Source organism: Monomorium pharaonis, chromosome 3 (genome assembly GCF_013373865.1).
Source record: "Monomorium pharaonis isolate MP-MQ-018 chromosome 3, ASM1337386v2, whole genome shotgun sequence".
Lineage (NCBI taxonomy): Eukaryota > Metazoa > Arthropoda > Insecta > Hymenoptera > Formicidae > Monomorium > Monomorium pharaonis.
The window spans coordinates 10,389,474-10,413,727 of NC_050469.1; the positions used below are offsets into that span (position 1 = coordinate 10,389,474).

At 40.2% G+C, this 24,254-nt stretch overlaps 2 protein-coding genes across 4 annotated transcripts in view; one reads left to right on the plus strand and one right to left on the minus strand.

The window, feature by feature from the left end:
* Positions 1–23,601, plus strand: LOC105837769 (U7 snRNA-associated Sm-like protein LSm11). The gene is made up of 5 exons (XM_012682829.3): positions 1–298; positions 925–979; positions 13,392–13,501; positions 17,525–17,663; positions 23,005–23,601. The coding sequence occupies exons 1-5, from the start codon at positions 125–127 to the stop codon at positions 23,154–23,156; spliced, it is 630 nt and encodes a 209-aa protein (XP_012538283.1). The 5' UTR covers positions 1–124; the 3' UTR covers positions 23,157–23,601.
* LOC105837767 (ecdysone-induced protein 74EF) overlaps positions 1–24,254 on the minus strand; it is a 183,147-nt gene that overhangs the window by 125,169 nt on the left and 33,724 nt on the right. The gene's annotated exons all lie outside the window — the stretch shown is intronic.

The window sequence follows — 24,254 nt, forward strand, 5'->3', positions numbered from 1 at the left end:
AAACGCACGTGGCGTTGGTCACGTCGCCGTATCGACGTCATACTATTCATAATAATAGTATGAATTAGTGCATGTTAAGTGCAAGAGGTGCATGTGAATGGAATATACTTGTTGAACATCGTCAATGGCGGCTGAAGACAACGGAGATACATCGGACGAGAGCTTGGACGCGGAGAGCGAGAGATTCGATCCGTTGAAAGCGTTGTATTCGTCCAAAGTGCAATTGGCGGCCTCTGTGCCGATCTATGATAACGTTTCGAAATTCGAGTCATTCCTCAAAGGCATCGACACATCGAAAGTGCGTATCACCCCGTGCGTACGTCTCTCGTCACGCGTCAATTTTTAACGCAAATCTAAGAGGGCAAAGTTCCAAAAAATAAATCGATCGAATGCGTCGTGTAGTAGAAATTAGAGTTCGCGAAGATCGTTAGAGTCGCAAGCGCAGAAGTATCCGCGCGAAATATCGGAGCGCAACCTAACCTAACATAACCTGACTTGACCCGGTAGTTTGTCTGTCGAAGCCAACAATGAGATGTAGATTTAACTTTGAAGAGAACCTGATCTTATCCTTATGAAAGAATTTTTTAAACCCGTGATGCATAACATTTATAAATATATTATTATTGAAAATCATTCAGCCAAACGTAATTTATTCAGAGTACAAAGGTGCATTCTAGGCTTTTTAAGTTAACTCATATTTAAAATTGAACCAAAATGAGAAAAGTTTGAATTTACGTATTGATGTAAGAATGCACGTATAATTCGAGGCACAAATTAGAGCAATTTGGACGGGATCCCTGAACCGAATGAGAAATGTACGCAGAGTCGAGATCTCGTGAAATTTCTTTGTAACGGGAGACTAGGGTAATCAACGTTCCGAATCTCGGTGAGAGTGTAGCAGAACTAAGAACTCGTGTATTTCAGATTGATAAATCGGCCGTGCCGGGATCCTCAAGGCAGAGATTTGTATCGTATCAAGGTAAGGAGAGAAAGGGACAGCACGGTCCCTCAATGTTTACGCGCAGCTTTCGCGCGTCTCGCGAGAGATGGCGATCGCATGCAGTTTTCGCAGCTCTCGTGCGGAGGGAGAGGGCGGGCGCTTCATTCATGTAAGAGTGACGTCGTAGTATCGAATTTCAACGTGGAATTATCGGACGCTTTAACGAAAAACAATAGCACACCCGGAAGTCCCCTTGTCTCTGTATAGTGTATATTAATCAATTCGTATTAATTATTCTCTGACGCGCGACCGAGGGGACTAATGTAGAAATAATAAGCTTATTACATTTAATCGTATTATATTACATATATATATTTTTTTATATATACATCGGATTTAATAACGAAATATTTAAGTACAATTTTTATTTTTCTTACTTTTTTTATCATTAATATTATTCTGAGTAAAAATTCATCCACAAAATAAAAATTTTTTTCTTAGACTTTTTCAACTTTATCTGCTACAAGACGTTACAATAATTGAATTGACAGTATTATAATGTATATAAAAAATTTCTGAAATTTCATTTTCAATCGAAATTCTAAGAAGAAAACTAAACTAAACTCGAATTAGCATCTGGACGAATATTTACCTGCAGTGGTGGTACTCTGGGTCAATTGTCACACTTTACGTTGCTTCCACCAAGGTGAGAATTAGTCTCGAACGAAGAAATCAAATACGAGAGAATCATGCAGAATTCATCGGATAATCGCAGACGATTGAGAGACGTCTCGGTGTTAGATTTCGTCGGTCGATCTATCGCGCCGTCATCTCACGCCCGCCGCTCTTGTATTCCAGATACCGATGCACTTTATTTACGGCCTGACAAATACCACGAAGGTCGCCGCGACGGCGGCTGCAGCTCGCGACCGGCATTAGCCGCGCGTGGAATTTGACCTCCGCGAAAGTGTACGTCAACCGTTCCCGCGTCGTGGGACCCCGACCGTCGTTCCCCTATTGTTTCCTATTCTACGATTATCTTTTCCTCGCGCGAGTACATACGTGATATTTACAATGTCGCGCGAGTATGCTCTCTTTCTCTCTCTCAGCCTCTCTTTCATTAGTCTGTTTTAGCAGGAGCATTTTGTGCGAAATATATCGTTGCAACAGTCCTCCAAAAGTCTCACTACGATCTTGCAAGTTCTGATCAGTCAGAGACTCTATAACGAAATTTTATTCATCGAGAAAAACGCGAGAAAAATGTGAATCATTTTTACGTAGGTTGGGGATAAATTTTTGACGAAATTAAAAAATAGATTTTGCAGCTCAATTCGACTAATGTATACAAATTCTGATTCGTCCTAACACTTTGCTCTATCCTTGTGATTTTCAATGCTTTGAAAAAGTAGGAAGTCAAACGTTAGATTTCCAATGATCAATTGTATGCAGTCACAAAATCTCAGGACACTACGGCGGCAGTTGGAAGAATCGGAGAAACGAAAGAGGGAAAAAGCGGGAAATCGTGATTCATTGTTAATTGATTGTGAACTTGTCTTATGAAATGCTGCCGTGTAAACGCGGCACGCTATTCAATACACACGCGAAGCGAGGCATTTCCCTCGGCGCCAGAATTCTGAACGAGTCAGACCCGATTGCGTAGATGTGAAAGAATCTAATCGCGGCGATCGAGATCATTGCGGGCAGGAATAAGCCGCAAAAACGAAAAACGAGAGAGAGAGAGAGAGAGAGAGAGATTGGGGAGGGGGGTGGGATGCTAAACACTAGACGCGAGTAGCAGCCGAGTTTACCCGCTCTCGCACCAGCGGGGGTATATATCTATTGGCAGGCGGCCAATTACATGAGGCAGCCGATAAATCACGGATCCCTGACCCAGTGCAGTTTTATATTTACCGACGACGATGCGTGGTGGAGCACGGTCACGCGTACCCTCCGTCTCTCTCCTCTTTCTCTCTCTCTCTCTCTCTCTCCCCTCTTCCTCCGAAAGCGCGCGCGCCCTCGCCCAACCTTCCCTCTCCCTCCCTGCTTCGTTCGCGCGTCTTGTTCCGTCCCTCCCGTTTCTCTTCCTTCCTCCTCTCGGACGAGGTGGTGCAAAGAGAAGCAAAGGAAGCGAGCGACAGAGGGACAGTGACGGAGGGAGCGGAGCCTCCCTCAAGGGGGCGGAGAGGCGAGCCGCCGCGGTGGTCGCGGTGCGATTGTGCGAGTGAGCGAGCGAGGCAGAAGGCGAGCGAGCCTCATGTACTTGCGCGCCCGTGTACGAGGAGGGGGTAGGAGGTAGCGGTCTGTATATACGTGTACGTAGTGCGGCACTTGTTGCGCGCCCGGACGTCGACCTCTTGCGCTCAACCCGAGGCTCCGCGCCGCGCCGCACCGCGCTCAAGGGACGCTCGTGATAATACATTCGATATTGTCCGAATGTTGACATCTCCATGCTCTCGACTTATCGGAGAATCTCGTGTCCGATTTGGAAATTCCTTATCATCTTAAATTCTTTCGGAAAATTAAGCTTTTACACATTAACGTTCACGCTCGTCAGGAATGTTCATTTTGAGACAGTTGAGAAACAGCTCTTCAATCAGATGATAGATATAAATAGTATCGTTTATATGTGTATTACGTTTGTTTTTCGTTCAAATAGAGTAATTGGTAAAAATGTTGATTTTGAAACAGTTAAAGAAATAACTCTTCGATTATTAGATGTTGAATAAATAGTATCGTTTAATCATGAAAAGTAATCTCTAAATATGTGTATAACTTTTCATCAAAACGGAGCAATTGATACAAAAAAATTATATAAAAATTGATGATCGTCAAGTTCTTATGTTTGATATTTAACACTAAGCTGTTCAGTGCTACAATTTGAAATACTTTTCAAGAGGAGATCCAAAAATTACATAATTTTAATTTGATTTACATATGTGACTGTTTCAGCAAAAAGTCTCTAATTAATTCTCTTTTAATACGATCGCAATTGCTCTGCGTTTCTTCGATTTTATATGTCTAAAACAAAACCACTTAAAGATTAATTTAAAAAATGAGGCAATTGCGTGACGTTTATAATATTATATCTACTACTATTCGTAAAGAATCGATACTTGATCGCGCTTGAGCGTCACTACGCTGGTTAGTTTCTCCTTCTCTTTCTCTCTCTCTCTTTCTCCCTCTTCCCTCTCCCTCTGGAGCGAAAAGTTGGCGCGCCGCGGCGCAACCTCAAAAAGGTCGTTCGGCTTCCGGCGCTCTCGTTACGGCCGTCTCTAAATCCGTGCACGAGGGAGCGAGGGAGCGAGCGAGAGCGCCGCGTCGCGACGCGAGGCGCGTGGTTTCGGGGCGTGTTTCGGAGGTCGACGCTTTACGATCGTGGCGAAAGAGCCGCCGCGGCCGCGGCCGTCGAAAGTCGCGCGCGGCGTTATCGAAGCCGATCGCGAACGCGTCCAGAAAGAGAAAGACAGGAGCGAGAGCGAGAGCGAGAGAGAGTCTCGAGCGCACTTGTTGCGCCCGGACATCGACCTCGCTGCAGCAAACCTCTCCAGGCGGGCTTCGGGCCCTCGAACACGTTCTGACGGAACCGCGATTTTTCCCAATTGTGGACACGCGCCGGCGAACGAGAACGCGAGCAGCGCGTGTACGTGCGTGTATACTCTCAGAGATGCCTCGCGATTCATTACGAGAGCTAATTTCGCGTTGATAGCCTCGGGTCTTGGTAATCCATTTTTTACGTCCGTACGCGATTACTCGATATCATTAGCGAGTTCGTAAAATCTGGAATTCACGAGAGAAATGCAACGAGACTTGTTCGAGTAAAATTTTTAATTTCTTCTTTTCGGATTTGTACGAAATTAAAGAACCGAAAAAAAAAGAGAGAGAGAGAGAGAGAAAAGAGAATGCGCGGACATTCTATGAATCATAGAATAGAGACGATGTACGCGAAATATCTTTATTCCGCGGAACCAAGCTTCGCGGAAGTCGGCATCCAAGTCCTCTCGAATATATTCGCGTCCATCCGCGAGATTCTGGAGGAGAATCTCCGAAATAGATCGTTCCCCATATACATTTCGTTCGCGCTCGACCTCCCGACCTATCGTAACGTGACACACATATGCAGGTTCGCGACACGGGCGAAACGTCAGAACGACGACGACGACGACGACGAGGAGAAAAGGAGGTTCTTTCAGGCATTTCATCTCTGGAAGCAAATTTCGCTCTCTAACGGCAGACCCGGCCGCGAGGAACGTATATGCGCACACATAACACGCTGCACATATGCACACGGCGCGCATACTCTCGCTCGTGGCACAAACACGCCGCGCGAAGCAACGACGGCAGCCAGCCGCCGTCGCCGCCGCCGCCGCCGCCGTTCGCCTCGAGTAACGGAATTCTCGTCGATGTTTTCTCTCGCGATTCTCTCTCGCGCGGCATTGCGCAACATTTGCGCGCGCCGCGACGCCGCGCGAGCACACGCGCGCTTTTCCACTGCGCTCCGCGCATCCTCCCTCTCGCCTCTTCTACTCTCCTTTTTTTTTTCCTTTATTTCCTCCACAAGCTCCTGCGGCGTGAACGCTCGGTCTCGGCTCATCAAGCTTCGGGGAGTCCGCCACGATCCTTCCGGTTTCCGCGTGTACGCGCGCGAGATACGATCAGCAGCCCGGGCCGCCTAAGTCCCTGCTCCGCGCGCCACCCGGTAGAGAGTGGACGATCCAATTTCTCGGCACCATGTTCGTGTGCACCACGTACCCGCCGCCGCCGCCGCCGCCGCCGCCGTCGTGCCGACCTATCCCAACGTAACGTAACAGATGACTATCGGAGTACGCCGAATCGGCAGCGGCGCTCTCGCTCCTTTAAAATCTCTCGGGTACTTATCGGTTTTAGACTCCGCTCTCATATCAATCCCGGATGCGAGAGCGTTGATGGACTCGAATTACAGTTGGCCGAATCATATTTTTTTATCATTGAACCTTTCACTATTACGGTTTTCTAAATAACAACGAACATAGATCTTACAACTTTTCAGTTTGATTAGTTCAGAGATTTGAAGATTCAACACGTCCAGCATATCTCAATTATCTACGTCAATTATTTATAAAATGTTATTTCTCTTAAATATATTAATTTAATTTCTTTCAACTATCTAATTTTTTTGTAATATTTTACGATTATAAAAACAAAATTCAGTCCCGCGAAGACATACTTCATAGATATACTATATTTAGTTTATGTTGCATACGTTTACATTCGTGTATTTTGCTAAAAATACAGAGTTTTATAATAGTTGGAGAGATCGGGCAAGCCATTAAAATCGATAGATATTCGGTCGAGATTGTTCGCGAATGCAAGGCTGCACTTCCGACGATTTCGCTGCCAGCATCTTAGGATCGGACTCTTATGCGATAATTACGGTTTACCGGATCGCGTAAAGCCGGCCTAATGGAACCGGCCGTAAAACAAGATTACTCGTCAATTAGGGCAGAGCGCGTCCTCGACGGAGCGCATGTCGCATTCTCGCGAGCAAGCACCGTTCGTCATGACGAAGATTAGACGGTTCCCAGACCACGCCCGCTTGATCGACATTAGGAATCTGGAACCGCGACAGATCGCCGGGCGATAGCTTTTTTTGCACCGCACTCTCGCGCTCCATCCGACCTTCCCGGGGTAAGAGTGATTTCTCCTTTCTTCGGTCGAGAAAGGCCAGGAAAGATTCGCCGCTGGAATCCCGACTAACTCGCCTTCCAAACGCGGCCTCTCCTCGTCGTCGAGTACTTTATCACTTGATCCGTTCAATTACTTGAAATGTTTGGAGCATGGAGGAGCAAAATTTATAGCCGTCTTCTTCCGCGATTTGCAAGCAAACTTCTCGCATGTAGATTTAAATAGATTGCTCGAATTTTTTCTCTGAATCTTTAATCTCGCGAATGAAAATTATCGTTTTTGTGCTGCATGACTTTAATGCGATATACGTATAAAAAAACTCATAAGAAGATTTACATTTCTATATAACTCGAGCTTTCTGTAAAAAGTCTCGAAGTTGAGAAATTTTACGTATTTTAATAAAAAAGTATTAACTAAAAATATAAAGGTTTAAGCGAAAATTACTTTTGAACAGAAAAGAATCATGTATGTTGTTGTTTAACCCCACAAAAAAAGTAAAAGCTATTGGTTCTTTTTTTCATAAATTCTAATAAATTACACACTTAAGTTCTATCATGGTGCTTTTTCAGCTTTACGTACAAATGCTTTACAACAACTGGTCTTTATTTTACCCAAGTATGAAAGGAGAAATATTGTTCCCTCTGTTTTTTTTTTCCTTTCTTATCTCGATCTTGTCATTTTGAAGGTAAAAAAAAACGATCTCGCCAAACTGTCGTAATCGTCTTCCGAAAACGAGTTCCGAATAATCGCGTGACCGTCGGTGACTTCCTTGGCCGTGAAGATCCGCGAGGAAATGAACATCGCGTGAACGGAGAGTAGAGAAGGGAAAGGGAACCAAAGGGCTTCGTCGCAGAAGTAACAGTACCTACGGCTAGTTCGCGTAAAGCAAACTGCGGCGAGTCGACCAGCGCGCTTCGTCGTGTTCGAGTATACAATGTGCTCCAGAAGTCAGGCACTTTCTCCCGAACGCAAAAGTGGAAGTATTTCGATTTCTTTCACGGCGATTGTTTAATTGAACTCTCATGTTTCTTCTTCGCGACCTCGAGCACGGAGCAGTTGGATAATTGAGTCTCGAGTTTGAACTTTTCGAAAAGAAAATTAATTGAACAACGAGATTTTGTCGTCAATTTCGCTATGCGAAACAAATTTTTAACTTCACGAAACCCTTCAATTTCTCGTACAGTTTATATTATTTCCTTAGGTAGGGCACGTCGTTATTAAAAATCTCGAAATAGCCTGCATTGTTTTTCTACACTGGCCCTCAATACTTTCCTCATTGAAGTACTTGCCAGTGGCTACGGGACACCCCGTATATTTGCGCGCGGCGTACGCAACGGCGGAGCGCGCGGCCGTGTGCGATCTCGCGGAAACGTGTGCGCGGTCATGTACACGTGTACGTGTGTACGTGTGGTGGAGAGGTCTGGTGGCTGCTCGCCTGCCTGCCTCGGCTCTCGGGTGCGCTGCCCGACAGGACATTGAACCCAGCGCGACTCAACCTGGGGATCATCCGCGGGTACAAGCCGCGCTCTACTCCTCTCCCGCCCGTACTTCGCGAACTCCAGCCTACCCTGGCCCCTCACCGCATCCCGCGATATTTCGTTCGCCGTTCTCAACAGGCTACGAGAAGAGGGGTGGGGGAGAAAGAGAGAGACCCCACCCGTCCCCCGCACCGGCAAACATTCTACACGAGGGCCGTCGTACTCACCTGCGACCTACGGGCTCCTCTCCTCGAGTTCGGGCTTGATACCGAACTGCTCCTTCGCACGCACCCGCGCGAACATTTTCGCAGGTGAACAACACGCGAGACATGCCGCCGTACAGATGTTAGCGGGCCCTTTTTGCACGCGTCGTGCAACACGCGGCCAAACGATCGGGAGACCGGAAAATCTCGAGCGCGCCTTTGATCGCCAAAGACAGAGAGAGAGAGAGAGAGAGAGAGAAAATTTGGTCGATAAATAAACGGGAAAGTCTGTGCATTGAATTAGTATCTATTTCTGATACCAGAACTCATATTTTTCGCTTTTAATTTTTAATGTTTGAATATCAAATGTATCTTTGTAAGTGACATTTTATTAAACTTTTTTTTGACATAGAACGAATATAAAAGTTATTCATTTCTTAAACTCAATTTTCGTTTTTTCTTAAAATTTATTGCTCATTTATCTTGACAGATTTTAATAAATGCAGAATGTTAACATTTTGTTAATAGAAATATTTTTAATGCTCTCTCGAGATTTTCAACGAAAATTAAGTTATAATTATAAGGTGATTAAAAACTCAAGTTTTATTTTAATGCATAGAATTAAAAAAAAACCTACTTCTTTTGTAATGCAAATATTTTGAAAAATATCAATTTTTATGGATAAGAAATGGAACTTTCACATTAATCTATATAAATATTACCTGATATTACCTAGTCCTTTTGAATTAATTTGAAATAAATCGTACTAAAACAGAATCTAATTTTAAAGTATTCAATATATTTCACTGACATTTTGCAAGAATATAATGTTTAATAATTAAACCGAGAAAAAATTGTCTTAATTTCAATGAATATATATTAAAATTAGATTTACATAATTACTATAATTAATTTACTTAATTTAAATAAATCGAACAAATTTTTAATTTTATTTATACTAGCTTAATAAATAATTTCAAAAGTTATTGACAATTTATCACAACAATTTTTTCCAATTTTTTTCTCTTTTCACTTTCTTTTTTAGTTTTTATTCTACAGACTTATAATTGTTATTCAACAATTGATATTTTATTCGACTTGAAGGTGAATTACTGTTATTGCGAAACGTATTGCTAAAGCATATCAAACTTGTTTATATAATTTATATATGTTTGCTACTTATGCAATTTGATAACACTGTCATACTTCGAAAAGATGTATTTGATAACAAATACATCTTTTCGAAGTATGACATTATTAAATACAAGCAGGAAGAGTTTCATTGCTTATATGTGTTGCAAATTATTGTAAAATATTAATCCCTGATATTTTGCAATGGTTAGTTTACATTTTGCAACATCTGTCGCTGTAAAAATGATTTTTGCGCAAGCGATTTTGCGTAAATTATAATAACGATTTTGAAAGTGGCAGACCTTCGTCTTTGGAAATTCGTACGTTCGAAGGTCCACTTCTTTTAAATCGATATTACAAATGCAAAAACCAAGATCTTTGTATACACAAATAATTGAGAATGTTTGATGACCTCGCAATATCCTATATTCCGTGACATGATCCGGCAAATATGGTTTTTTTTTTTCGATTTCAGTATATTAAAACCTTTAAGTAATGTGATCGAAATATATGTAATGCGTACTTCATATTGATGTATTCTTCCCCACTTGGAAACAATATACTTCCAAGGATATTCTCTCGGTCTATGTTTTACGATGCTGAAATCACAATAAAAAATCGATTTGATTGCATCTATCTAGATTACAATCTAGATTACAATCTTTCAGAAGTTAGTTCCACGATACGAGAATTGTCAACTGCTGATGATAAATCAAATGTCATTTTTCAATAAGAATTAAGAGAAAAATTTGGCCAATTATTAGGAAACGGGTTAAATATTGGCAAACAAACAATTGGCAAACTGTTAATCTTGAAAAGGAGAGTCTATTCGAGCAGACGCTGAAGTTTCTACGATTCATTTACACCTCTGGAAGCGTAACCACCCATTTCGTTTGCTTTCAAACGCATCCATATTCCATATTTTGAGAAGAAATATTTCTTCTCGAGGAACACCATTTCCGCGTTATTTTCTCAGTCATGATACGTTGACAATCCGGCGAGCGTACTGATTACCGAACACCCTGTATGTAAGCTAGCCCGAGTATCATGCCGCCTTAAGGGGTTAACGAACGTGCAAGGCGAGGTACGGGACGACGGACATCTCCATGGTTCACCCTGCCCAGAGAAGGGACGATAAAGTCACCGTTTCGCGTTCCTCCCCTCGCGGCCGCGCGCGCGGTTGCGATCCTAACGGTTCCCTGCAACACGGTTCACGCAAACGTGAACGCTCTCTCCGGGCTGCGCACTCGGGCTGCGCTATCTCCTACACACGTGCGCACGAAGGAAGATCGGGACGAGAAGCGAAGGAGCACGCGAGAAAGAAGGAAAAACAAACGGCCGGAAGGTCGGAGGTGGACGGCGGAGTGCGCTTATTCCATTGCTTCTTTTTCTCAACTATCTCTCTGTATCCTTCCTCCTCGCTCCTCCCATTCATTTTTTTTTCTTCCCGAATCAAGCCCGAGTTCCATCCATTAAATGAAATAATAGCGTTTCCCTCATTAGGCTGTAAGTTACGTTTCTTTCTGTTATCAGAATCTGAAATATTCCGAGATGCATTTTGTAGCGATACATTGATAACCGTCACGATATTCAGATTTTATCTCGATACTATGGAACATTTGCGTTTGTATATCTGACTTAAAAAAAAAAAAGGCAACTTCCTACCGCGATTGTTATCTGAGGAAAAAACAGCTCGTAATACAATCGCGCGCGACTTAATTACGGGCGAGCGCGCGAAACCGGGACGGTCACGCATGGATCGTCGACGCCGATTCTTCTGCGTCCTCGATCGTCGACGACGACGACGACGGCGACGGCGGTGGCGACGGCGCAATAGTGGATCGCGCGATAGTGAAAGTGCACGCGGAAAGGAACAAAGAAAGGTGGAAAAGAAGCGGAGCGAGCGGCCGCGACGGGCCCCTTTAGACGAATGAAAGTTATCGGAGAAAGCCAATTGGCACCGCCGCCGATCTCGCGAGCGAGCGAGCGAGCGAGCGGCGCGAGTGCGCGGCTCTCGCCTGACGCACCCCGCTCCTGCTGCACACGCTCTCGTGTGCGAGTCAGGAGCGAGCATCAAAAGCGCGCGCGGACGCGCACACACACACGGAGAAAATAAGCGCACTCGCCGTGCCGCGCGCGCGGCTCCGAGATTTTACGTAACTCCGCGGTGTGTTCCTCTTTCCGCGCGCGACGACCGTCCAGGGCCGGGTCTATCGTCTCCCCCGCTGAGCCGAGAAAAAACATCTTTATACGCGCAAAGGAGAATCCGGAATATTTCTGGAGAAATTCAAAATCATTTTCCCCCCGCAAATGCCATCGTGTTCTATAAAGAATGTGACAGAATTTCCTGATGAAATTGCCGCGTCCACATTTTTTGCAACAAAATTCTACTCGAAATCTATCGATTAAGGAATTTTATGTCGAAGAATAGTTGATACGATAACTTGTTTCGATATTTAGCAAGAGCGGGAAATAAAATATCTAGTATTTAAAGTATTAAAAAATTATATGATTTAGGTACGTAATTTTTATGTAATAAACGATTGCGATGAACGACTTCTCAATTTTATTTAATCGACGGCTATTGTTTTCAGTTTACGACGCTAAATTACGTACTAGATGTCAAGCGAAATTACGTGTATCTTCCTCCGCGTCACGCCCTCCACGTCGTTGATCCGATTGATTTACTTCAACGGGAAAGAAAAGTTTGGTATCACTCTGTACGGGGTATCGGGGACAACGACGGGGGTTAATGAAGCTCTCTCGGTAGCGTAAAGTCAAGTAGTCACGGCGGAAAAAACTGGAGGAACGAACGATACGCGCGCGCGCGCAGGTGCTATCGGTTCTCCGTTCCTCGCGCGTAAGGATGAACGATGATTTGTCGGGCGAGTCCGCGAGACACGGGAGAGCCGCATAAATTCTTATTAGCGCGGTATTACAGCGGCTCATAAAAAAACATCGTCGCAATCGGTTCGTCTCGGGACCACTTCCGATACTCTGACACTATTCAAGTGCAGTAACTCATAATATAATGTAATATGGTGTCTTGTTATAGTTATTATTTTTATTATTATTACTTATTATTTGTAATATTAAAAAGTAGCATACTTCATTTTGATACTTTAACTATGATACTTTATTCCAGATAATCTCTAGATATTGCTCAAACACTCAAAAAAAAAGATCTTGCAACTTCAACAAAAATTACATGTCTGTAAAATCTAGCCGAGATAGATAAATAATTAGCAAATACTGTGATATGTATATGTATTGCACCTAATCAATTTAGCTGATAGAAGCAGAATTTTCAAATTCTATACGTGACAGCCAAAATAGCTGATATAAAAATTAGCGATACATTTTGATTGTAATATCGAAAGATCTATCTATATCAGCAAAATTTTTTGGCGTGAAAATATCTTTATAATATAGAAATTATTTCATATAGCTTTTCACGAAATTATTATTGGAGAAATTTGTTTCTTGATTATTATTATTAATATATCTTATATTCCATATTGAACGAGAACTACGTATGCAGTGACACACTTCCTTTTTACTTTTATTTCACAAATGATTATTTTATGCAAATAATAAATAATTAAATTCAACATCATGACTTTGAAATTTAATAGTAATATAAAAAATTCAATAGTAATATAAAAATAAAAAAAACTTATTCCTTAAGTGTAAATCATTTTTAACGAGATTCACCGGTGACTAGATCACATTTTATATATTAAATTTCACTAAATTGTAACATAGACTTTTTTAAACATTTCATTACATTGTTTTTGTTTATATAATTATTAATCAAAGTCTAACGAAATTCTGAACTTTTAAGCTTTCCAATTTTTGCTTGATAAAATGTAAAGATACCTTTTATGTAATTAAATTAATCTTAATCAATATTAGTTTTCAAATCATTTCTTTAATGCTTTGAACGTTATATCTAAGATTACCAATGATTGTTTACAGAACCAGTGTCTAGAAGACTTGGAGGAAAGAATGTACTCTCGAAAATGCAAATGACCCTCGGGCCATTAGGAATGCTTCACGGATGTATGGAGAATAAAATCCGGATTAGGGTAAGTCATCGAGTAGTTAATTATTGATAATTAATATTTACTAATATTTAATATTGTAAAAGTTCCAGACAATTCTTCAAAAACTCAAATTTTAATAACATAATAACGTAATAATTTTAAATTTACACTTTCAGATTTTAGATTTTATTGGGATTAAAGAATGGTATTAATTTATTTTAATCAAAATTATTTAAATTCTAACGGTTCTTTCATAAATATTTCGCATTTTGTGCTTTCAATGTACTTTGATAAAAGATTTACGTTGAAAAATTATATTCTCAACTTAAGAAAGCTGTCCTATTTTCAGAGTAGTCTCTTTTAGAATAAGCACCAAAAAATTTTTTAGAAAAAATTCCTCTAAAGGATAAAATAGCAGATATTCTTAATTTTTATAATCTATATGATATTTTAAAAATACGACTTACTGTACTAATACGACTCTCTACAAATATAAAAGAAAATGTTATTTTAAAGTATTAAACCTTAGAATATGCACCGTAAATATGTTTTCCATCGATCACAAAAGTTAAATATAAAAACAAACTAATGAAAATAATAAATATTGATGATCCTTAAGATATCCATGTTGTCCGAGACGCTTAAATTAGCTCTTCGAAACATTTTTATTACCATCTCATCTATTCTCATTTATTAAGAATAAATGCTAAGTGCTAAGTCCTCTTATTTTGAGAATACAATTTTTCCGATTTTTAAACACAACTTTCAGAACAGATATTTTTCGTTCGCAATTTCCCGGTGAAATGTCTCCTTCCTAATCCTTTATATCCTTCCCGACGGCCAAAGAAGCAATCCTAAAAAAGAGCACTTTGTCCACCCTTCCGCAGTTCCTTCCCTTCTATCATTTTTTTTCATCCCTCCAACGTCTAACGCTGCGCGTGCACGCATACACGGCTGACACACTTTCGCAGCCAAGTGACACGTACGCGAAACCCTGCGTGGGTATTCGAAGGGCGACGAGACCCACCCTTCGTTGGAGGAAACGCGACCAGGGAGGAAAGAAAAGCATTCGGGTCAACACTCGTAACCATGGTGACCCAACAGGGCGCTCTAGCCACCTCTATTTACGCCCCTGACGTATCGTCGTCGTGCGACAAGCGTTTCAACACGAGACGAGAGATCGCGCCCAGATAGGGGTCGCACTGCTGCCCTAAAATTTACCCCTCGAACCACACACGATCGACCTTCTCAGGAGGATATAATTTAGAGTACGATATCCTTCGGAAACTATTGCTCTGTGATATGAAATCTTGCATTCTAAATGGCATGGAACGTTTCCGCGGAAACGATTTCAATTACTTGTGTATCGTTTGAGATTGTTAGAGTTGCAAATTAAGATTAATCTACGATTACGAATTTTACGAACACGTACAACGACTATATTTTTTGACAGTTATAATCATAAGATGGATATTTTTCAGAAACGATAACTCTTAGACGATAGGTGCAGTCTGAGATCTACCCCTGTCTACTCGACACTATCTACAGAATCAATGTGCTCGAGGTTGTACAATCAATCCGGAAGTGAACACGCGTCACCGTGGAAAGTTGTAAAATTACGCGCGATGTGCACGCTGATAAATCATTATCATACTTATCTAATCGCATCCGATGATTTCTCGCGGCACGGTGCGCTTAATGATCGCCGCCTCGCGCTAAAGACAAAGCTAATAATAGGACAATGAGACAGAATAATGGAAAATAAAAGTCAAATTGATTTAATTGGGCTTCTGCCGAGCGGAAGCGGATATCTTCAACGAGGAGGATGGAGTTTCCGATTAGCCTCCTTCCGCGAGCTTAAATTAAGCTAAATGCGTTAACTTTCGTCGTCGTCGCGTTGTCTTTCATATCATCGTCCTCGATGGCTGATCCTAATCTCCCGTGACCTTCGAACGCATCCGGAAAGAAGATTTTTATCTCGAGGAATCGATCACTCGACCTTCGACCGTTCAAATTGCCGAGGAAAGCACGCGGGTTTTTTTTTTCTTCTTTATCATCAAGTCATTCAAACTCTCATCCTGTCGCGGACGAATATGAGTGTTGAGAAAAAAAATCGCGAGGGACATTCGATTATGTAGATTGAATAATCAGATAACTAACACGTCTCCGAGATTTATTATCCTCGTATTGCTCGTCAAGAAAAAGTGGATTTAATACATCTAACAGTTTGTACTCTTACGCGTACAACGCGATGTAGAATTATTTTTGTTTCGGAAAATATAACAGATTAAAATGATAAAATCGCTAAAGATCGGCAAAAAGCCAACTGGCAAAATTCCGTACGAGGATTTTGGCCAAAAGAAGAAACATACATAGAGTTTAATCGATCGGATCGCAGCCTCGAGCATTTCCGAAATTTTCCGGTCTAATTGAATCTATATCTTGTCATCGAATCGCCCTCGATATCTCATTGCCGCGATCTCGCGATCGCAACGAAATCCTTGAGTCCATGGTCACGAAAATCCTGACCGCGCAAAATCGTCTCTCGCTACGCCAAAGCAACGATTAATTCTAATGACACCACATTTTCATCACGTGTCCGCAATTGATGATCATTCCCGAGATATAATCACCAATCGCTTAATCGAAATGAAAATGGAAAACAAGCCGTTGCAAATTAATTCACGACAAGGAGCGAATGGGCAAAATGACTCCATCAGATCATCATTCACGTAAAAACGAAAACACGCGGAAGGGTTAAGACACCGCGCGAGTTCTGTCGCCTTGAAGCGGTGAAGACCGGACTGCTCGCTGGCGGTCGGTCTTGAAGACCTCCTAGAATCGATTCCGGCTAATTCGCGGACATCGTCGGCACTCAATGACTCGCGATGACACACACGCGAGTCCGAGGCTCGCAATTAGTTCTCATTGCGGCAAACTCAGCTGGCATATATGTTTGCGTTGCACGAAAGGCATTGAAGGAGGCCTTGTTGCCTGCACTTCCGCGTATCAGACCGCTATCTTGTCTCTTGCAACCGTATCTATGCGACAAACAACGCTTTTTCTCGTAGACACCAACCTTCCTCAACATAACTCAATATACCTTTAATTTTATTATTTTTAAATATTATCGCTACTACTACAATCCACGTACTACTTCCGAAATGAATACGCAGTTCCAAAATTGAGTTTTTGTGAGCTCCAATTTAAGCCAAAAAAGATAAAAACTTAAATTTTCAAATAGAACATTGTGTGCAACAGAGTAGAAATAATATATTATCTAACTCAAAATAAATAACGTTACATTTCTATAAACGTACTCATAATCATATAATGATACAATAATAATCATATAATAATAGAAACAATTAAAAATGACACTAATTAAATTCATAATTAGTGTTCTTAATTAATGTCACTTGCTTCTGTACTATGCAATTATCTAGCCATACAAAAGTAATTTAACGAATAACCTAATATGAAAAAAAAAAACAAATTGAGTTGAGTCATACATGACGGTTTACGAAAGTCGATCACATTTTCGCGAGAAATTGTATCGATAAAAAATTAGCTTTCTTATGAATCTTTTTTAAGTAACACGCTATCTCGATCCAAAAATGATGATATTAGGTAAATAGACAATATATCATACTACACCGAAAAGAATTTGGTAATAATATCTATCAAATGTTGAGTGAAATAATGCCAATGCCAATTTGATTAATGTAGCTAATAATAATTTTATTTTCCTTAAATAGTTAATAAAATTATTAAAATTAATTACATTAACCAAACATTAATTTATTTCGTGCATTATTATATTCAACATTTTATAACTATTAAACTCTTTTTTTTCAGCGTATAAAAGTCGGGCAAACGTTTTCGCAACGTTAACAATGTTCGCTCGATTGCTACCTCGCATTTCGGACAACTTGTCCGAACGATAATCGAAAGTGAAGCGAGAATGCCGATTGCCGTTTCTTTTCTCGGCAAGCACGGCTTTACCTGGAATACGAGGACTCGTCGCGATCTAAAAGGAATAATCGGTTGTTCTTTGTGCCGAAGGTCTACACCAGGAACGCGCACGGCATAAGGGGACACGTGGAGGCATACGTGGCCGCCTTCGACAAGTACTGGAACCTCGCGCTCGAGGACTGTTTCGAGGTCTGGTCCCGCAAAGTCAAGAGGAAAGCGCCCGCTCTCGGTACGATTATCTTCTTCAAGTTTCTATACTAGTAGCATATAATAATTCAAAGATAACAGAAAGAATTTTCGATTACGTTTTTGTTTTCTTTAAAAATTTCATATGAATACTGGAATCTTAACTAACGATAATTCAGCTAGAAAATACATTGTTAATCATTTCCCTCATAAAGATATTGTTATCCCGACAATAGAACATTGGCTATTAATGTGTTGAGCGTTGGAAAATACTATTATTTATGAGATCGTTCGTATTACATAGACGATCTATGATTTCCGTACGTCAGCTGATCAATTGAAAATCGATTTTTCTTTATCAAGGTTTTGCGAATTAAGTAAATGCGCAACTGAGATATAATGATATTCTCGGCTCTCATTTGATTTCAAATAGAAGTAGTAATTTTGCTTTAACAACATTTTAACATCAAAATTAATCGTTTATATTAAATTTATTGTAGTCACAAGCGCATAATGTCATATTCTTATTTCTGTTATTCAATTTTATATTTAATTGGAGGATTGTATATAATGCAACTGCTATACGATCAACTATAATAATCCTGCCGTGTCTTATGTTAATTATAGAATGCTCTGTATTCAATATGAAGATATCGGTGGTAAAAAAAAAGATGATTACAAAGACATGATTTAAAACGTTAAAATTGCGTATAATTACACAACCTGTTCCAGTTATTATATAATGATTTAATTGCGCATATGAGATTCAAGGATAAATTATAATATTCAATGTAAATTTTCAAACGAAAAAGATGGACATCTCATATTTTTACATTATGCTCGAGGCAAAAATCTACTATTGAATAAATCTATAAAAATAATCTTTACAAGAATAATACAACAATAAAATGGTGTGAAATTTTCAAAATTTACATATGCCATCGTACGATCTGAAAAGTATAAATCTACGTATTGAAATTCATAAACAACCTTATTACTCGACAATTATAGTTTCTTGACTTATAAATAATCGTCTTTTATATATAAATGTGCAGATAGATTGTGTAATACACAAAAAAATCGTAAGTGCCGGAGATAAATGCGACGGAAAGGAGTCGACCGATCGATTATTCTCGCCTCCTTGTGAGTTTTTGCGTCTCACGAAGATACAATGCGCCATGATGGTACAAGAAAGGCAGGAAGGAAGAAAAAGAGAGATGTTAATTTAGGATAATAAAAAGCGAACTCTAAAATCTTTAATATTTTGAAGTACAAAGAACACAGTTTTAAGGAAATATAATAAATATGCACGATAAAATTTTTTTAATAAGTTATTTTATCGAAATATTCGGTTTGGAATTTTTAAGAATGCGCTATTAGCGAATTATTCAATTTGGTAGTCCTTCTTTCCTGCCTTTCATATGAATTTAAAAGTACAAGATAAAAAGTCTTATGTCATTTATCAATTTCTTTAAAAAAATATACCTTATTCATGTTTTCATAACATAAATTTTCGATCGCATTATTTTAAAAATAGCAAACTTGCAAAGTTTTTTAAATATAATTTTTTAATATTTTAAAAACTAAAAAGCAAAAAATAAAAATGTCTACTTTAATTAATAATAGTTTTTTAAAAGTGTATTTGATTTTATAGATTTGACAAATCTATATGATGCTCTTTTGGCATAATATAACAGTGTAACATTTTTTACGTAACAATGTAAAATCTTTTACGTAACAATTTTTATTCGTTATGAGTTATGAGTTATGAGTTACAGGCATGCGTATATATCGATGATGTATTTTTAGAATATCGGAACCTAGCAGGTATATATAGACCGCGTCACGTTCCATGGAACTTAAAACTTGGGAATTTGTCTTTTATTGTTAGTTTGCCTCGCCATCGGCCTGCCACCTGACATTGTCAATACAAAATGACGCAGACAATTTGTCATCGGAACAGGACTGTAGTAATCGACGATAGTCTTCAGCTTAAAATTGCAACTTAAAACTCACTAACGTCATTTTTTTTTCGTTTGTATTATTCGCTTGAATAATGATTATTCTTATTAATACACACTTTTCGAATAATTGGTGATTCTTTATCCGCTCAGCATCTTCGAAAGATCGATATCGGGACAAAAACTAAAGGAATCAGATAAAATTTCTGTTTATCGTTTTCTTCAAAACTGCGAAATCTTACGCGAGATACGAGGTTTTATTATTTCTTCCATTTTTTTTTTCCACGATCGCGACCCTTTCGTCGTTAGGAGGAAAAACATCTTCGTCATCGAGGTAAAAGTGCGATCTACTTTTAATCCGCGGGATTCCCATTCTTCATTCGCCGCGCGAATCGATAGGGTTTAACGAACTCGCCTCAGGGGAGTACGCGCGCGCGATCCGCTCGTCTTTATTTACACCGCGCGGCAAAAGGGCGGCAGCCGTGGAAGAGCAGAGAGGAAGGGTCGTCGTATCGCGCGCGCGAAGGGGGATAATACATCCCACTAAGGTCGCCGCTTTGCGGCAGGAGCAAGGACCGACCTTGACTACGTATAGTGGTCGCCGGCGTGCGCGCGTTCGATACGCGTTCGAAGAGGAGAGGAGGTCCGCGCGCGCGATGGGGCCCCTCTTCGCGTGCGCGCTTTCTCGCTCGCTTCTTCTCTGCCTCTTTCCAGCACTTCTTCTTCTTCTCCTCCTCTGCGTAGCTTCTCCACCCTCCCCCTTCCCGCGGCCGCCGCTCTTCCGTCAATTCTCTCCTCTCCCTCGCCTGCGTCGTTCCGCGCGAGACGCTTCCCCAATGCTCCGTATCCGTCGTCCTTACCTCCCTCTCCCCTCACCCCAGCAACGATTTTCCTCTCTTACGTTACCCCCGTCCTTCCTTTTCTCCTTCGCCACGTGCCCTCCAACCTTCGCCTCGCGTTTTCATTCATCCGCACCGGTCATGTCAAACATGCGATCTAAGTGACCAAACACACGTTCCAACTTACGGAAAAGTTACGCTTCCTTCAAATGTAAGTTATTTTTAAATGATAGATAATATAAACAATATAAAAGAAATATAACGATCGATACATGGAACAGATGACACTTTAGCTGCAAGTTCTTCAATCAATTCGCAATCGACTTTTTCCTCGGACAAAATATCGAGAGAGAAAGTTTTTAAATATTTCAGCAACCAAGATTCTCTCGGATAAAGTCTGTCTAAAAGAAAATATATATATTTTCGTTATCTATTAACACTTTTAGAGTATTTACCAAGAAATATAATATTCTCGACAAGGAACAAGCGCGATTACAGATATATTTAGAATTCGAAGAAACCCTGATTGAAATGACATCCGCTATGTATTGAATTTTTTCCCCGGTTTTTCCAGAAGTGTAATCTATTTCCCAGAAGATTTAGATAGAAAGCCCCATACAGTCGATAATCCTTCCTATTACGTACCGCACACGGTTTTATCGCGAGTTTTTCGGTGAACTTACTAACATTTTATCGGTACAAACTTTAATTTTCCGTTCCTATCAACCGTCGTTGTGTGTAATCTCGTGATTTCTACGCTAGACAAACTGGCATCTACCTCTACGCATGTATAGATGCATTCTGTCGATGAGCCAATTCCGCTTTGCATCTCGAAGTTTACGAGAAGTTGACTAAAAGTTTATTCTCCGGTCAATCGGTCGATTGTATGTTGTTGATTACACCAAGAAAAGAGATTACCTAAAGTTATAGTTCGATGAAAGCACGTCGGACAGATTCAATTTCAAACATGAATGAACAATTGCCAATGTACGTAACCAATCAGCAAGGTAATCAATAATTGACTTTTTCTGCGCGATATCGAAACAAAATTAATAAACAAAATTAATCTATTCAAGAACAACGCATATATAAATATTATTTTGAAAAATGCATACTCTTGTGTACTTTTTAATAAAAATATACGTGCAACTTTTATTTAAAAGTTATGATAACTTTATAAAGCGGACTATATTATTAATGCACACACGCAGAATTTATAAATTTAATTAAATTTCTATGCAAAATGTGGAATCTATTTTAAAATTAAAATATATATGAAAAAATTATTTTAATTAGGTTATACTTTAAATAATATTATGGCAATATAATTAAAATCTCTTTGTAAAATATATAAAGTTTTATATTTTCTAGAAGAAAATCTCACAAGGTGTCAGGTACTTGTTGAGAATAAATTAATTTTCTTATACAATTTAAGCAAACTATCCCCTGAGAGATTAATGGAATTTCACAACGGCGTTGCGAGGCAACGGGAGGAAAACGCGTGCTACGACTAAACTCTTCTTCTCGTCGTCATTTATAGCGTCGTCGTCTAAAAAGCGACGCCTTGAGGCGGTTCTCTTCCTCTCTCTTTCGGCTGAAAGTTCAGGGTTGGTTGGCCTACTGACGTACTCCGCGAAGGGTCGCGAGGTCGTTGATATGAAACTAAGAAGGGAGGGTGGAGGGACCGGCGACCTTGGAGAACAGTGGGATCGATTGCTATGTACACGTGTCCTGTTGGCTCCTACCTTCCTGCCTGCCATCCCCCCTTCCGACCTTCTCCTGGCCCTTCCGTCCGCTCCGACTTGAACCCCCTTATCACGGTACCCGCGCACTTCTGCGGACACGTGCTGGCACATAAACAACCTTCCTTGTGACCTCAGCAAGAGTTCTCTCTCTTTCTTTCTCTTTCCGAGGATTAATCGCAACATACACACTTCCGCTTAATACCCACGCTCAAAAATATCTTTAATATCTTTATCTCGATTCGCGCCGCAATATATTTATAGACTTGCTGTAATAATTCATTATAATAAAAGTTTCTAATTATATAAAGTTTACTAAAATGCTTGTAATTATAAATTTTAAGATATCTCAAATTATACATTAAGATATATCGAAACAGAGATTTTTCTAGTAAGTTCAATATTAACACTAAAAATACAGAATACTGAATAAAATTATATAATAAATATTTTATTATGCTCAAAATTTGACAGATTAAAATGCAGTTAATTGGGATGCATAAATCGACAATATACTTTGACGAACATCTACATAAATCACTTAGCAATTGTTATCATTTAAAAATAAAATATAACAAGAATGAATTCGATTTTTCTATCAGAATCTACTTCCTATTTTTCGTATTTAATAATATCTATTCTTATCTAATATCTTGTCGCAGATATGTTTTCTACCTTAACCGAACAAAGAACAATGACTCCGTTGCAATTATGGCGAGCAGAGACATTCACATTTACACGCTCTCTCGTGTAGTAAAATTATGAAGTAGTCGTATTATTATCTGAGCGGAAAACAATATGTCGGAAATGATATCGCAAGAACTCGATATTGCGTCTTTCAGGTGCTGATGCAGTCAAGGTAGAGCCAACAGAAAACGACATCCCTAGGGTGGTAATGAAGAAGATCAAGGGAAAGATGGAGACCTTGGAGAGACACGTGCCGCAAATGTTACTGAGGGGAGAACAAGTCGCCATAATCGTCAAAATCAATTGATTATGCGCTATCGCCTTAAGGGCTGTCCGCAAACATAATACTACTTACGTAGCTAATTTTATACAATGTTATTTGTTATTTATTTCTTTCTGTATAACGATGATATTTTATATATTGTACGATAAATATCCTGTAATATCTGTTTTTTATAATGTCCATATTCGTATAAAAGTCTTCCAGATTGAACTTGGATTTTCTCGAAGTATCTCTCGAATATATTAATACAAAGTATCTCGGAATATATTAATCGAATAATGAAATTCAGTGTCACACTTCCGTTTAATACCCACGCTCAAAAATATCTACCTACTTTTACGATTGTACAATATAACATTGTGTCGTGGTCTACATAACAGAAATAAGCGCGCGTTTATTTCTCACTCGCTTTCAATAATATATTTGTATAATAAATATTTTGATCGAAAAGATCCTGTGTTAAGTGACATTCCTCAAAAGTGCGTAATGAAATTTCGTGCCCTACCCCCCTCTCTCTCTTTCTTTCCCTGCCGTTTCGTCTCTGTTCCTTTTATAATTAATTTTATAATTAAGAAAGACAAACCTACAGACGTACGTTATTAAGTAGTTACGTCAAAGCGTCGCGCCCCTGAAATTATACGAGGAATCAAAACCTGGAGGTCGCCGAGACTGGACTTTCTCGCGACGGAGGACGCAAGGACTCCGATGAGAAAACGAAGAAGAAAAAAAAGAAGGAAGGAGATAAAAAAGAAAAGGAGAGGTCAGCCTACATCGCAGCGTCTGCATGGCCTTCGGGCGCCTGTATGTATAAGCGTTTATGCGGAGAAGACGACGGAGGTAAAAGCCGATAGAGCGGCTCTAATCCGCGGCGACATGAGGATCGACAACGAGGAAGTCGAAGGCGGCGAAGAAAGTTAATTCGCGCGATTGTCCAGCGTCGCGCCGTTCCACCGTGACTAAACTCACGCGGTCCGCGACTGGTTTTTCCCTTCTAGCGCTCGTCGCCCTCGTAAATGTCTCTTTCACTCCCTCCCACCCTCGAGACAACACCAGGCGGAATGCGCGCGATGCCGGGAATAAGAAAGTTTCGATGTCGATTACGATGCGGGGTCGGTGCCCGCC